The sequence below is a fragment of the Rhinoderma darwinii genome, chromosome 2, assembly GCF_050947455.1.
Source record: "Rhinoderma darwinii isolate aRhiDar2 chromosome 2, aRhiDar2.hap1, whole genome shotgun sequence".
Classification (NCBI taxonomy): domain Eukaryota; kingdom Metazoa; phylum Chordata; class Amphibia; order Anura; family Rhinodermatidae; genus Rhinoderma; species Rhinoderma darwinii.
Window position 1 is genome coordinate 328,773,942 of NC_134688.1, and position 15,074 is coordinate 328,789,015.

The 15,074-nt window shown below is 41.9% G+C and overlaps 1 protein-coding gene across 8 annotated transcripts in view; it reads left to right on the plus strand.

The window, feature by feature from the left end:
• AMPD2 (adenosine monophosphate deaminase 2) overlaps positions 1-15,074 on the plus strand; it is a 226,115-nt gene that overhangs the window by 152,855 nt on the left and 58,186 nt on the right. For all 8 annotated transcript variants that reach the window (XM_075853644.1, XM_075853647.1, XM_075853645.1 and 5 more), the window contains 5 exons: positions 2,018-2,159; positions 2,456-2,545; positions 2,824-2,953; positions 3,034-3,228; positions 6,891-7,022. In XM_075853644.1, coding sequence (XP_075709759.1) covers positions 2,018-2,159; positions 2,456-2,545; positions 2,824-2,953; positions 3,034-3,228; positions 6,891-7,022 — 689 coding nt within the window. The remainder of the gene's footprint in view (positions 1-2,017; positions 2,160-2,455; positions 2,546-2,823; positions 2,954-3,033; positions 3,229-6,890; positions 7,023-15,074) is intronic.

Genomic DNA, 15,074 nt, shown 5'->3' on the forward strand with positions numbered 1-15,074 from the left:
ACTTTTTGTTAGCCACATGGATTTAATGCAAAACCGGGGAAGAAAATTGTTCCAAACAAGCACCACAGGTTTTTTCTGCCATTGATTTCAATAAAAGGTCAGAGGCAGAACCCACTAAAAGAAAAAGAACGCTGTTTTTTCCCCCCGTGAAATATACGTCTAGATCAGGGGTCTCAAGCACGCGGCCCGCATGCGGCCCCTGGGGCTGTCATTTCCAGTCTGCGGGACACAGAGCCGCTAGTATCGGCTCTGCTCCGGAACTCTGAAATCCCCTGACATTGCTGTCCACATATGTACAGCGATGTCTGGAACTTCCCCAGAGCTGGAGTCCCTTGTAGAGCGCTTAGTATCTGCTCTGGGACTCTGGGGAAGCCTCTGACATCACTGTCCATACATCAACAGTGATGTCAAGGGCTTCCCCAGAGCAGGAGTCCCAGTGATGTCAGGAGCACAGCTGGAGTCCCAGGAAGAGCCTACTAGTGCTCTGCCCGGGACTCCAGCTCTGGGGATGCCCCTGACATCCATGTCCGTATATGGACAGTGATATCAGGAGCAGAGCTGGAATCCCAGGCAGAGTGCTAGAAGCGGCTCTGCTCCGGGACTCCAGCTCTAGGCAAGCCCCTGACATCACTGTCCATATATGGACACTGATGTCCGTGGCTTCCCCAGACTTCCAGCGCAGAGCCTATACTTGTGCTCTGCTCCGGGACACCGGCTCTGGGGTTGCCCCTGATATCACATTCCGGTCCAGCAGGATCCCCTGACGTCACTGTGTATGGACAGTGACGTCAGGGGCTCCAACAGCAGAGGAATGCCCAGCCAAAGCGTCAGGAACACTGTGGCATTATCTACAAGTGGGTGTGTGGCAGTATCTACAGAGGACACGCATTATCTAGGGGTGTGCTGCATTATCTACAGAGGGTACTGTGGCATTATCTACAGAGGGTACTGTGGCATTATCTACAGAGGGCACTGTGGCATTATCTACAGAGGGCACTGTGGCATTATCTACAGAGGGCACTGTGGCATTATCTACAGAGGACACTGTGGCATTATCTACAGAGGGTACTGTGGCATTATCTACAGAGGACTCTGTCGCAGCATCTACAGAGGACTCTGGCACTATCTAAAAAGGGGCTGCCCAATCTTGACATGTCTGTCTGCCACACGCTGCCAACTGAGCCGCCGGACTGCATTTAGCGACACTAAAACTGGATTGTTGAAATAAGCATGTGGAGAATTCTCTCAAATTATAAACCTAGCGGTATTATTATAGTAATGTAGTATTGGTATTATAGTAATGTGTTTATAGTAGTTCAAATAACTAATTGATTAACAATAATTTTGTATTGTATCCAATTTGAAAGCAATGCGGCCCGTCAACTTCCCATTTTTTCTATATGCGGCCCACTTACCCGGCCGAGTTTGAGACACCTGGTCTAGATGTAGTTTGAATTTGCATATGTTCTTACATAAACAATTTCCTTGTTACATTATATCTTATCAGATGGTTAACACATAGATGGTTTAAGAGAGAGGAATTCTGGAAAGGAAAAAAAAATACACAGTGTCGCATTTTACATGTGTGGGATTTCAAACATTCTGGGCATCAAGTATTAGGCTATGTTCACGCGCTTAGCAAAAACGTCTGAAAATACGGAGCTGTTTTCAAGGGAAAACAGCTCCTGATTTTCAGCCGTTTTTTAAGCAAACACGCGTTCACGGCCGTTTTTGGAGCTGTTTTTACTATAGAGTCAATGAAAAACTTCTCAAGAAGTGACATGCACTTCTTTTTCGCGGCCATTTTTTTAAAAAACGGCCCATCGGTAAAGAATGACGTTTTTCTCATTGAAATCAAAGGGCAGATGTTTGGAGGCGTTCTGCTTCCGATTTTTCGGCCGTTTACAGACCAAAAAATGGCCAAAAATAAGCCGTGTGAACAAACCCCAAAAGTCAATATAGGATTCGTTTATTGGTACATTTCATATGAAATTAAGATCTCCGTTTATTTTCACAGATGCTCCTGTGCATCCTCCCTTCTCTGACCAGCATCCCTATGAAGTGTGTGACCCCTGTACTATGCCTTCTGACCTGGACTTTGGGCTAAAGATGGTACATGGTGTGGTACATGTGTATACAAATCGTGATGTCACCGACATGTGAGCATTCCTGTTTAAATATAGTATTAGCAGTGTTTTTTTTTCTAACCACAAGTTGCTTGATGGTCTCACAATTTGGACCTTTGTTGTAGAGACCACATTCAGATTCTCTTAACCTCGTGTGGGGAAAGTGACAACCTACTGTGCACATTGGAGTGTGGTTGTCATTCATACTGCATGATCCGAATCATCTTTTGGTTTTGTGCAATAAATACTATCTACCTTTAAAGAACTTCCCTTATCTGTTACATGGGCAGTATATAGGCCATATTTATTTGTCATGTTTTGTCTTTCAGGAACACAGAGCTGGATCTCCCATATCTGGATCTTTCAGAGTTTGTGGCTGACATGAATGTACTGATGGCTCTTATTATCAATGGTCCAATGTGAGTAGTGTAAAAAAATGGAATAGGACGCACATGACTCAATATTTAAACAAAGTGTTCTTTTGTATAGAGACTAGGTCATATACTTCTAAGAAACACAGCAGTAAAAAAATTTACTTTTGCTCTGTTTCAGCATGTTCTCATACGCTAGGTATATTGCTGTGTCTATTATTTTTTATGTGGTGCGCAGTTTTTGATTCTTTATTTTCCCTGCTTTCCTATATTTTTTTATTTTCTCTACATTCCTATATTTTTGATTTGTGTTAATTTCTCCACAGTAAGTCATTCTGCTACAGGCGGCTGCAGTACCTGAGTTCCCGTTTCCAGATGCATGTTTTGCTGAATGAGATGAAAGAGTTAGCAGCTCAGAAAAAGGTGCCACACAGAGACTTTTACAACATACGTAAGGTGTGTACATTACCAGCCAGTGACATTTTCCCATTGAAGCTAGCTATATGTAAAACTTATTTTGATCTCTTCTTCTAAAGGTGGACACACACATTCATGCTGCATCCTGCATGAATCAGAAGCATTTGCTCCGGTTTATCAAACGAACAATGAAAAAAAACTTGGAAGATATTGTTCATGAAGAGGGAGGAAAGGAGCAGACACTGCGTCAAGTCTTCCAAAACATGAACCTAACCGCTTATGATCTCAGTGTGGACACTCTGGATGTGCATGCGGTGAGAATGTTATTTATACATGGAAAATGATAAGTCCGATATGCAGTAATATTGGTCAGTTGATTCCAGTAAGGTTGAAAGTTCGTAAAGCTCCAAACGTACAGTTCTTGGTATCACTTCCAGAGGCAGTTTGGAAGTCGGTATTGAGTGATTCAACAGAAAATAGGCGATTTTTACGAGAAACACCCTGCAGCATTCAGCGGCCCCACTCTAAATTACTGTGGTCTACCGCTTTGTGGCTGAGCTGTTGTTACTCCTAGATGCTTTCACCTCACAATAATACCACTTACAGTTGACCAAAACAGCTCCTACAGCTCAGAAATTTCACAAACTGGCTTGTGGCATCCTATGAATGTGGCCCATCTTACTATCAATGTTTATCTATGGACTTTGCATGGCTGTGTGCTTGATTTTATGCACCTGTTTGCAATGGATGGGGCTGAAACACCTGAACACATTTAGGGTATGTTCACACGGCAGCGTCCGTAACGGCTGAAATTACAGGGCTGTTTTCAGGAGAAAACCGCTCCGTAATTTCAGCCGTAATGGCATGTTGAAGCGCTTTTTGCTGCGTCCATTACGGACGTTAAATGGAGCTGGTTTTCCATGGAGTCCGTGTGAACATACCCTAAAAAGAAGGGGCGTCTGTATACTTTTCGCCACATAATGGCCATTGAAGTTACACCTTCAGCATGCTGTGATTTTAAAACGTTGCAGCAATCAGACAAAAAAAAATTGGTTGGTTTATTGTTCTTGAAAATGTATAATAAATGCATTTGGGGGGAAAAAACAAAACAAAACACAGAAACGTCTCTGTGAACCTAACCTTATTTTTAAAAAGTGAACCAGGTTCTGGTACTGACGTGATCTCCAGGACACTTTAAGCTTCTAAAATCACTCAATAACATTGCCTAGAAAATAAGGCTAAACGGCACAGTATCTTTTCATGAGATTAGTAATTGCACCCTCATCCTTTGGAACATCAATAAAACTTTTAGTAAAAGATGTGCAAAATTTTATGATCAAACACTTTTAACTAAACTTTAAAAAAACTTTTGACTGTTCATAATTACGTAGCGCACAAGACCAGGGTAGGTAAACGATTAGGGTCCCAACCCAATCACATGGTTTTTTTTAGAAAGGAAATGGGCTGGGATTGGCAAAAGTGTTTTATTGCAGCGTATGTTGCTTTTATGTTGTCCAATTCTGTTTCGTACCCGTTGTGTTATCTCTCCAACGTAGGCTAATCCGCATGGACATTTTATCATGTATACAACATAATTGGTGTTGCAGGTGAAATATTTTCATGGGTATTTGTTGGCCAGTTTGTGGATGTTGTATTGTGTCTCCCCTAATTATATGAGAACATTGTAGGCATGACCGACATGGGAAAGTCCCTTAGGGGTATTAAGGAAAGTTTGTCTGGGTGGTTTATTTTATGCTTGACACTAATTTTTCTTTAACTTTTATTTATGTTATATACGATCTATACGAAATGTATCAATTGACATGATGCTAATTTACTGTTTTGCAATGTATTTTGCTCCTATAGTGTCTGATGAAGGTCTAAATTACGACCGAAACGTCACACTAAACCTCTGGCATCGACCATTGATAAAATAAAATTCAAGATTTGCTAAAATCACTAACTTGTGTGCCGAATACTTCTTTGTTCATAATTACGTGTCAGAAGTTTTGATTAGTGGGGGTCCGAGCACTGAGACCCCCATCAATCGCTAAAACAAAGCTGCAGAAGTGCTCGGGTGAGCACTGTGCTGCTTTGCTTCTGTTCGGCTTTCCTCGGAAAACCGAGCGAGCGGTTTACGGACTTAGGCTTCATGCACACGAACTTATTTTTTCCCTCCCGTAAATACGGGTCCTTGGTCACACGTATTCGACCCGTATTGCACCAGTATTTACGGACCCGTGCCCGTAAATACGGGTCCGATGTCCCCAGTATTCCACCCGTATTTACGGGCACGTTTTCTCTGCAAAATTGCACTGCACTAATCGGCAGCCCTTCTCTGTATCAGTGCAGGATAGAGAGAAGGGACAGCCCTTTCCGTAGTAAAAGTAAAAGAAATTCATACTTACCAGGCCGTTGTCTTGGTGACGCGTCCCTCTTTTGACATCCAGCCCGACCTCCCTGGATGACGCGGCAGTCCATGAGACCACTGCAGCCTGTGATTGGCTGCAGCGGTCACATGGGCTGAAACGTCATCCCAGGAGGCCGGACTGGAGGAAGAAGCAGGGAGTTCTGGGTAAGTATGAACGTCCTTTTTTTTTTTTTTTTTTACAGGTTGATCTATATTGTGATCGGTAGTTTCTGTCCAGGGTGCTGAAAGAGTTTCTGCCGATCGTTTAACTCTTTCAGCACCCTGGACAGTCACTATTTACTGACGTCGCCTAGCAACGCTCCCGTAATTACGGGTGCACACACATAGTCACCCGTAATTACGGGAAGCCCCATTGACTTCTATGGGCCTGCCCGTGCCGTAATAACGGCCCGTGATTGCGGGCGTTTTTACGTTAGTGTGCATGGGGCCTTATAGGCTTTCTATTTAGCCAGTACACCACTTCGAGGAAAGCCGATCAGAAACGAAGCAGCACAGCTCTCACCTGAGCGCTTCTGCCACTTCGATTTAGCGATCGGTGGGGGACTCAGTGCTCGGACCCCAACCGATCAAAACTTCTGACGTCACTATGACATGTCAAAAGTTTTTTAAAAGCTTAGTTACACTAAGTTCAGTATGTTGGTTTGAGAAACTTTTATTCAAATCTGCTTTTATAATAAATGGGAAATTTGTACATCACTATCTGGTCAGTCGGTGGCAGTTAAAAATCCTCACACACCTATATATATTAGGCCTGGGCAATTAATCTAAAAAAAAAAACAACCGAAAATCGGCGCAATTAGCGACAACACCTTGCGCATTTCACTTTTTAATTTTTTTTTTCCCGGTTTCAAGTGCTTCTGCATTCTCAGGATCTAGATACAGTAAAACCAATGGTAGAGCAGGGAGCGGTAAGGTCGCTGGAAGCTCACGGCTCGGCGCAGATAGGCGTGAGGCAGTGATGTAATCACGTCTCTCTGCGCCGAGCCACACAGACCTGAGGAGCAGAGGGATCTCCTCCACTCGTCGTTGGAACGTGGTTAGGTGAGTATGTATTTTATTAGGCACTATTGGGGCTATGGGGGCATTATACAGTGTGGAGGGCAGTTATAGGGGCTTTACACTGTGTGGAGGGCTGCTATGGGGGCATTATACTGTGTCGGGGGCAGCTATGTGGGCATTTTAATTTGTGTGGGCAGCTATAGGGCATTATACTGTGTGGGGAGCACTATGGGGAAGTGTTGGGGTATATTATAAACCGTAGTATACAGCAGGCTCAGGGGATAAATATTAATTCAATGGCGTAGCATGCAAATAGGGGGCTTTGTATGCAAAAAAAGGGGTGTGGCCTAAATAATCGAGGTAACATGTTTAATCGGGTTTTTTATTTCGATTATAATCGCCCAGTCCTAATTATATATATAATACAAATTTATTGATATGTGTATATATATTTTTTACAAACAAGTCATGTGTATTAGGAATAATCCATTTGGATGTGACTATCATTTGAGACTTACTCATGTTTACTTTGTTTCATTCCCCCAGGACAGGAATACTTTCCATCGCTTTGATAAATTCAATGCCAAATACAATCCAATTGGTGAATCTGTTCTAAGAGAGATCTTCATCAAGACAGATAACAAAGTGTCTGGAAAATACTTTGCCCACATAATCAAGGTATTATTTTATGAAGCCTGGGCTTTGCCTTAGTGCAATGTGATGAGAATAAAACAAAGCATTTTATAAGTCAGTTCAGTGAGGAGCAGAATAAAAAGAAGAGATTAGTATGTAATGTCTTACTAGCGTTCAAATTGATATAACAAAGGTTATGCAGAGCATAGATTCATCAGCATTACAGCAACCCTAATCTGTTGTTGTTACAGTAGTAGTAGTTTGCCACTTCTGCATATCGGTTAATAATACACTATCACTTGAGACTGCATAATGTGCTGTTATCTGTTTTTGGAAACTACATCAGTCGGTTGAAATTGTTCCTAATGATCTTTAACCTCAGAATACAGGGAGCCATGCCATGGTCTGTGAATATAATACTAGGTCAGCATTTATTATTAGAACTTCTTGGTTTAGATCTGTAATAGGTGTTTCAAGGTCTTTCAATGTTAACCTAGTTATACTGTATGCAAAGTTTCCATAACTATATTAACCCCTTCCCGCACCTTGGCGTAAATGCACGTCCAGATGAGCAGTAACTTTGCGCACCTGGGCGTGCAGTTATGTCCGCGCTTTAACAGTTAACCGACGCGCGGCGCTACACCGCAGCGGCAGGTAACTGTGCAGGGTGTCTGCCCTGCTCTCCTTGTTGCGGATCAGCGGCCCATCGCCGCTGATTTTGGCAATTAGACCCTTCGCTACAGTGCTCGATTGCGATCGCCACATTTAAGAGGTTTAGAGTAGATCAGCAGCCCCCACATGCCAGACAATGGCTTCCAGGCTGCCATGTACGGAAGCCTATGAGGACCAGCCTGAGGCTGGTCCTCATAGGCTTCCTGTCATAGTGACTGTCACGTCACAATGACCGTTAGGAAATATTACACTACGTAGGTAGTGTAATGTATTCTAGCATTGATCAGCGCTGCAAGTCTAAATGTCCCCTAGTGGGACAAGTAAAAAAACGAAAAAAAAAAGATAATAAAAATGTTTTCAAAAAGTGTAAAAATAAAAGTTATACGTTACATAAACAAAAAATGCTTTTTTTCCTATAATAAGTCTTATATTATAGGAAAAAAATTAACTAGTTACATAGTACGGTTGAAAAAAGACACATGTCCATGAAGTTCAACCAAGGGACGGGAAAAGGGAAGGTAAAAATTTCTACACATAGGAGCTAATATTTTTTTGTTCCAGGAAATTATTTAAGCCTTTTTTAAAGCCATTTACTGTCCCTGCTGTGACCAGCTCCTGCGGTAGACTATTCCATAGATTCACAGTTCTCACAGTAAAGAAGGCTTGTCGCCTCTGCAAGTTGAACCTTTCTTTTTCCAGACGGAGGGAGTGCCCCCTTGATTTTTGAGGGTTTTTACATGGAACAGGATTTCACTATATTTTTTGTATGTGACATTCATATATTTATATAAGTTAATCATGTCCCCCCTTAGTCGTCTTTTTTCAAGGCTAAATAGGTTTAGTTCTTTTAATCTTTCCTCATAACTTAGATTCTCCATGCCCCTTATTAGCTTCGTTGCTCTTCTTTGTATTTTTTCCAACACCAGGGCATCCTTTCTATGAACTGGAGCCCAGAACTGAACTGCATATTCTAGATGATGCCTCACTAATGCTTTGTAAAGTGGTAATATTACATCCCTGTCCCGCGAGTCCATGCCTCTTTTAATACACGACAATATCCTGCTGGCCTTTGAAGCAGCTGATTGACACTGCATGCTGTTATTTAGTTTATGATTAAGAAGTACACCCAGATCCTTCTCAACAAGTGAATCCGCCAGTGTAGCTCCCCCTAGGACATATGATGCATGCATGTTGTTGGTACCCAGATGCATAACTTTACATTTATCTACATTAAACTTCATTTGCCAAGTGGACGCCCAAACACTTAGTTTGTTTAAATCTGCTTGCAATTCACGAACATCTTCCATAGACTGAACTATATTACATAGCTTGGTGTCATCTGCAAAAATAGAAATAGTGCTATTAATCACATCTTCTATATCATTAAGAAATAAGTTGAATAATAGTGGCCCCAGCACTGAACCCTGGGGTACACCACTTATAACCGGGGACCATTCAGAGTAGGGATCATTTACCACAACTCCCTGGATACGGTCCTTGAGCCAATTCTCAATGCAATTACAAACTATATTTTCTAAACCTATAGTCCTTAATTTACCCATTAGACGTCTATGAGGGACAGTGTCAAATGCCTTTGCAAAGTCCAAAAACACTATATCCACAGCGGCCCCTCTGTCTAGGCTTCTGCTCACCTCTTCCTAAAAACAAATCGGGTTAGTTTGATAAATTCTGTCCTTAGTAAAACTGTGCTGGCTATCACTTATAATAGTATTTATTGTCACATAATCCTGTATATAGTCCCTCAGTAGCCTCTCAAACATTTTCCCCACAATTGATGTTAAGCTTACTGGTCTATAATTACCCGGGGAAGACCTAGAGCCCTTTTTGAACATAGGCATCACATTTGCCCTGCGCCAGTCCCTTGGCACTATACCAGCCACTAGAGAATCTCAGAATATTATGAAATGGGGGGACAGAAATAACTGAACTAAGCTCTTTAACCCCTTGAGGACCAAGCTCATTTTGGCCTTGAGGACCAGACCCATTTTTTCAAATCTGACGTGTCACTTTATGTGGTAATAACTTGGGAATGCTTTTACCTATCCAATTGATTCTGAGACCGTTTTCTCGTGACATATTGTACTTTATGTTAGTGAAAAAATGTGGTCGATAAATTCATTGCTTATTTGTGAAAAACACCCAAATTTTGAGAAAATTTGAAGAAATTATGATTTTTCCAATTTTAAATGTATCCGCTTGTAAAACAGATAGTAATACCACACAAAATAGTTACTAATTAACATTTCCCATATGTCTACTTTATGTTTGCATCGTTTTTTGAACATCCTTTTATATTTCTAGGACGTTACAAGGCTTTGAACTTTAGCAGCAATTTCTCACACTTTTAAGAAAATTTCAAAAGGCTATAATTACCCGGGGAAGACCTAGAGCCCTATTTGAAAATAGGCACCACATTTGCCCTGCGCCAGTCCCTTGGCACTATACCAGTCACTAGAGAATCTCAGAATATTATGAAGAGGGGGACAGAAATAACTGAACTAAGCTCCTTAAGAATTCTAGGGTGTATCCCATCTGGTCCCGGGGCCTTGTGCACATTTATTTTATTTAGCTTGCACCATATCCACATTCATCCAATTCAGTATATCAACTGATATATTAACAGCACTGGCACCAGCTACATCAGCTGCTCTTTCTTCTGTTGTATATACAGAGCTAAAGAGCCCATTTAGTAACTCTGCCTTCTCTTGATCCCCTTTGACCAACTCCCCATTACCACTATCTAGGGGTCCTACATGTTCAGACCTTGGCTTTTTTGCATTTATAAGCTTGAAGAATTTTTGGGGATTTGTTTTACTATCCTTGGCCACCTGCCTTTCATTTTGTATTTTTGCTGATTTTATTACCTTTTTACAGATTTTATTAAGCTCTTTATATTTTACAAAGGCTACAGATGTACCCTCAGATTTGTATTTTTTAAATGCCCTTTTTTTGTCATGTATTGCCCTTTTTACAGAAGGTGTAAGCCATGTGGGGTTTAATTTTAGTCGTTTATACTTGTTACCTAAAGGAATACATTTTGCATTATAATTACCCAAAGTAGATTTGAAAATCTCCCATTTATCATTTGTACCATTATTTGACATTAGCTCTTCCCAGTCTATATCCTGAATTGCAGCCCTCATCCTGGGGAAATTGGCCTTCTTAAAATGAAATGTTTTTGCCCTCCCAGCCTGTGTTTGTTTTTTACAGTATAGGTAAAATGTAACTATATTGTGATCACTGTTACCAAGGTTTTCACGAACATTGAAAACATTGTTTTCGCTTCTATTTTCCCTAATGAGCAATAATTTGCCCCCAAATTGTGGGCCTGGAGACTGAATGAAACGCTTTAAGATAACAAGGCCTTAGTGTCCTCGCTTCAAGAAAAACTCTTTTTAATTTGCCTTGCAATGTCTCGCAGACTAGTATTTGGGGCACACAAGGCATTTATTAGGGGTAAACTCATCACTCTCGAGAAGGAGTGATCAAACAGCTAGATTATTCATTATCTTGCATTAGTACATTAGAATCCATTCAAAAGAGGTCAATTCTCAGCATGTACAGAAGAAGGTGGTTGATCTGAGGGGGTCAGTTGCAAAACCACCTGAATGTAGTTACGGCTAAGCAATTTCAATGTGCCAGGTTTAGATATTATGCCCATGGGGACAGGGGAAATGGTTTTATGTCTCGTCTTTAGTAAAAAGACAGAGGCGCCTTCTTTATCCAAAGCATTAAACCTACATCTGGCCTTAGAGTCTCCTCTTCCTCGCAAACAGCAGCTGAGTTTCAGAGATTTTACCTTAATCTTTACATCTAAAAGTGGGTTTTACACTGGGTGATTGTCGGCAGACAAGCATTCATAGAACGTTCGTTGCCGATAATTGCCCTTTGTAAACAGAGCAGCGATCAGCAGATGAACGAGCAAACGCTCGTTCAACTGCTGATCGTATCGTTTTTAAAAAGTAAAAGATTATCGTTGTCGGCAGCACATCTCCCGATGTAAGCGGGATGAAGCGCTGCAGACATGATAATAATGTAGGAGGACGAGCGATCAGAGTAACGGCCGCTTGTCCCCATGCATAGCTCCGTGTGTCAGGAGCAACCAACCAGTCTCGTTGATCGGCGCTCGCTGCACCAGCCAAAATAGGCTGGTGTAATAGGGCCTTTAGAGCCGGATCTCCCATCTCGCCCATTGCATTGGATCAGATAAATATCCTACTTAAATAAACTCTGCCTTCCAACACAAAACAAATTGGAATGTGCTTTTGTCGCCAATTCCAGATAAATAAATCATGGAGATTATCTTCACCGTTGCCCACAAGTAATAGCCTGGGGCCGGATGGCCTACCATTAGGATATTATAAGAAATTTCTTCCAACCCTTCTCCCCTATGTTACTAGGTGGTGCACTATGCTGATGTGGGGGGGGGGGGGGTTCCATTGCCAAGACAGGCCATGGAAACCACTATATCTATAATCCTGAAAGAGGGGACAAATTTAGAGAAATGTGGGAGTTATCTTCTCGTATCTTTGCTTAATGTGGGTGTGAAAATATGGACAAAATTGTTAGCTAAACGACTCGGACGCCTCCTCCCCAAATACATCCGGAAAAAATAGTTTTGTCCCAGGGAGAGTGGGCAAAACTAACTATACGAAACTTATATATTCTATTCAGTATGCCAATAAACGCAAAACCCCACTTGTTCGTCTCAGCTTTGACCATATAAACTGGGCATTACTAAATTTGGCTTTCCACCTTAATTCATACTCTCTATTATGTCTCCCTACAATAACCCGTCTGCAGAGAGTAGGGTGATTGGAACCCCGTCTGAGGCCTTTTCTATACATAATGGCATCAAACAGGGGTGTCCATTGTCACTGAGCCTTTTTTATTTTTGTAATGGAAACCTTGCTTCAGACAATTAAGGAGCACCTGCATTACTTGGCCTTACGATTGGCGATCAGGCTCACCAAAACACAGCTTTCGCAGACGACTTGATGATCCTGATCCTCAATCCAGCATTTCGGCACATTATGGACTTGATTGACCACCTAGGAATACTGTCCAATTTCAAAATAAATTCTGACAAATTGGAAGCATTGACATCAAACAGGGTTCCCTTTTAAGTGCCAACTGTTAGAGTTGACATACCTTGGCATTCAACTCACTAGAGACTCTTGGCATCTATAGAAGGCGAACTACCTGCCTCTCCTAACTAATGTTCGCACCCAGTTTCAGACCTTGTCTTTGCTGTATGTGTCCTGGATAGGGAGAAAGAACTTTCTGGAGGCCTTTGTCCTCTTTAGATTTCTGTACAGTCTTCAAATGTTACCCATCAATATTCCAGCTTTATTTCTTAAAAAGGTTATATCTTTATTTGAATTCTTTTGAAAGGAAAGAGAACAAGACTGGCATTTGCGTGCTCACAACGGAACATAGCGGCGCATTCGCAGTAACTAGATTTGAGGCCAAGATGAAGCAGGAAAGGGTTCCGATCATACATGACGGGCACATGCGTGCTATCTCAGATGAGATTTCAGCATTCAGGGTGGGCCAGTTTTCAGCGCTGGGTGTGCATAATAAGAGGAACGAACGAGACTGACGGATTATTACCATAAGAAGCGCAAAATGTATGCAGACCATTATTTATGGTCGGAAGAGGGGGAGGAGTTTAGGAGAGGCGATAACGGCAATGAACTTTTGACAGCAGCGGCCAGAGAGGGGTGAGTAGAGTTCAACAGGTGAAATGCTGGTGACAGGTTCCCTTTAACACTACACAGCAATTGAGCTGGGAAGATGGTTCCAGTTTTTTAAACCATCCTTTAGGCCCCATGGGACAGATATTGAATTGGATTTATTGAGACTAGAAGGGCCAACCTGGCTGTGGGACATTACACAACCACACACATTCCCTAATCTTATATCTAAAGGTACTAAGTTATTTCCCGCTCCTGACATAAGTGTGTGCGCGGTCAGCATGAGGTGATGCGGATGGCGCTGCACTAATGAGCGGCGGTTCAGGCGCAGAAGACAGAACATGGGGGTGTTTTGTAGTGCGCCCGCCATGGTCTGTCTTCAGTGCCACCGCTCATTAGTGCAGCGCTGGCCGCATCGCATCATCCTGACGGCGCTCACTTGTCAGGACTCCGGAGCGTGGCAATGACTGTATTACACAGCCGCAGCCCCGCTCTCATTCATTCCTGTGTTACTATACTGAGCTGTGAGGCCACACAACGGTACATGAAACAACGGTATCGAACCGTTTGGGGATGCACAGTATCGAAGTTTCGATCCATCGTGCATCCCTACTGGGGATCCGGCATTTATTCGTAGTTGGGGAAAATGATCTGGATAGGAAATTCTCTGAACCAGAAATTACTCTGATTCAATCCAGATTGCATGTTTTTTTAAGATGTGTTGGCATCCAGGAAAACTTGTTTAAAATTATGACGGGCTGGTATTAGAGCCCTCTCTTTTTAAAACAAATTGCTCTTGCAAGTTCATACTTTTGCTGGTTCTGTGGGTTGAATGTGGGTTCACTGATACATAACTTCTGTTGGAAAGACATAGAGAGTCTCATCAGGTCTATATATGCTCCGTCTCGCTGACTGACAACAGAATTAGTACATTTCTATCGACTGTAGTGGATCGTAGTTTATTTTGCTCACTATATCATATTTGTTATTGTTTTTGTAAAAGATAATTGGTGCATGAACATTTCTTTTATACTGTTCAATAAGAAGATTTATGATAAAAAAAATATATGTAGTTATCTACTTTTACACTATTGGGGATCCAGGTAGCAGGCTTATTAGAAGAGCTCCATTGACTGGTTAAGAGAAGTGAGCCTTTAGAGCTTGTCCACACGTAAAGGGAATTGCTGCGTATTTTCTGTCTGGAATTGCGGACAGAAAATACGCAGCAGAATACAGTAGCAGTAAAGTGGGTGAGTTTTAACAAATCTCATCCACACTCTGCGTAAAATTTCCGAGCAGAAATTCACCTGTAGTGCGGATGTCCCGCAGCATTTCAATTCCTGCTGCGGACTGAATTGCATTTTTCAGAGGAGATATCACCATCTGTCAGCATTAAAAAAAAAAAACGCCGCAAAATCCGCACCATTTTTTGCAGTAGAAAATATAGGAAATGATGCGGTTTTTCCTTAGGAAAATTTCTGATAGTTTTTGCAGAATTGCTGCAGAAATTTTCTGAAGCAATTCCGTTACGTGTGGACAAGCCCTTAGGGTCAGTTCACATTTTGCGTAAATACTGCGGATTTCTGCAACTGAATTCGTTGAGGAAAATCCGCAGCATAATACAGTAGCAGCAAAGTGGATGAGATAAAACAAATCTCATCCATGTGCTGTGTAAATACTGAGCGGAAAAAAAACGCTCAGAAATTGA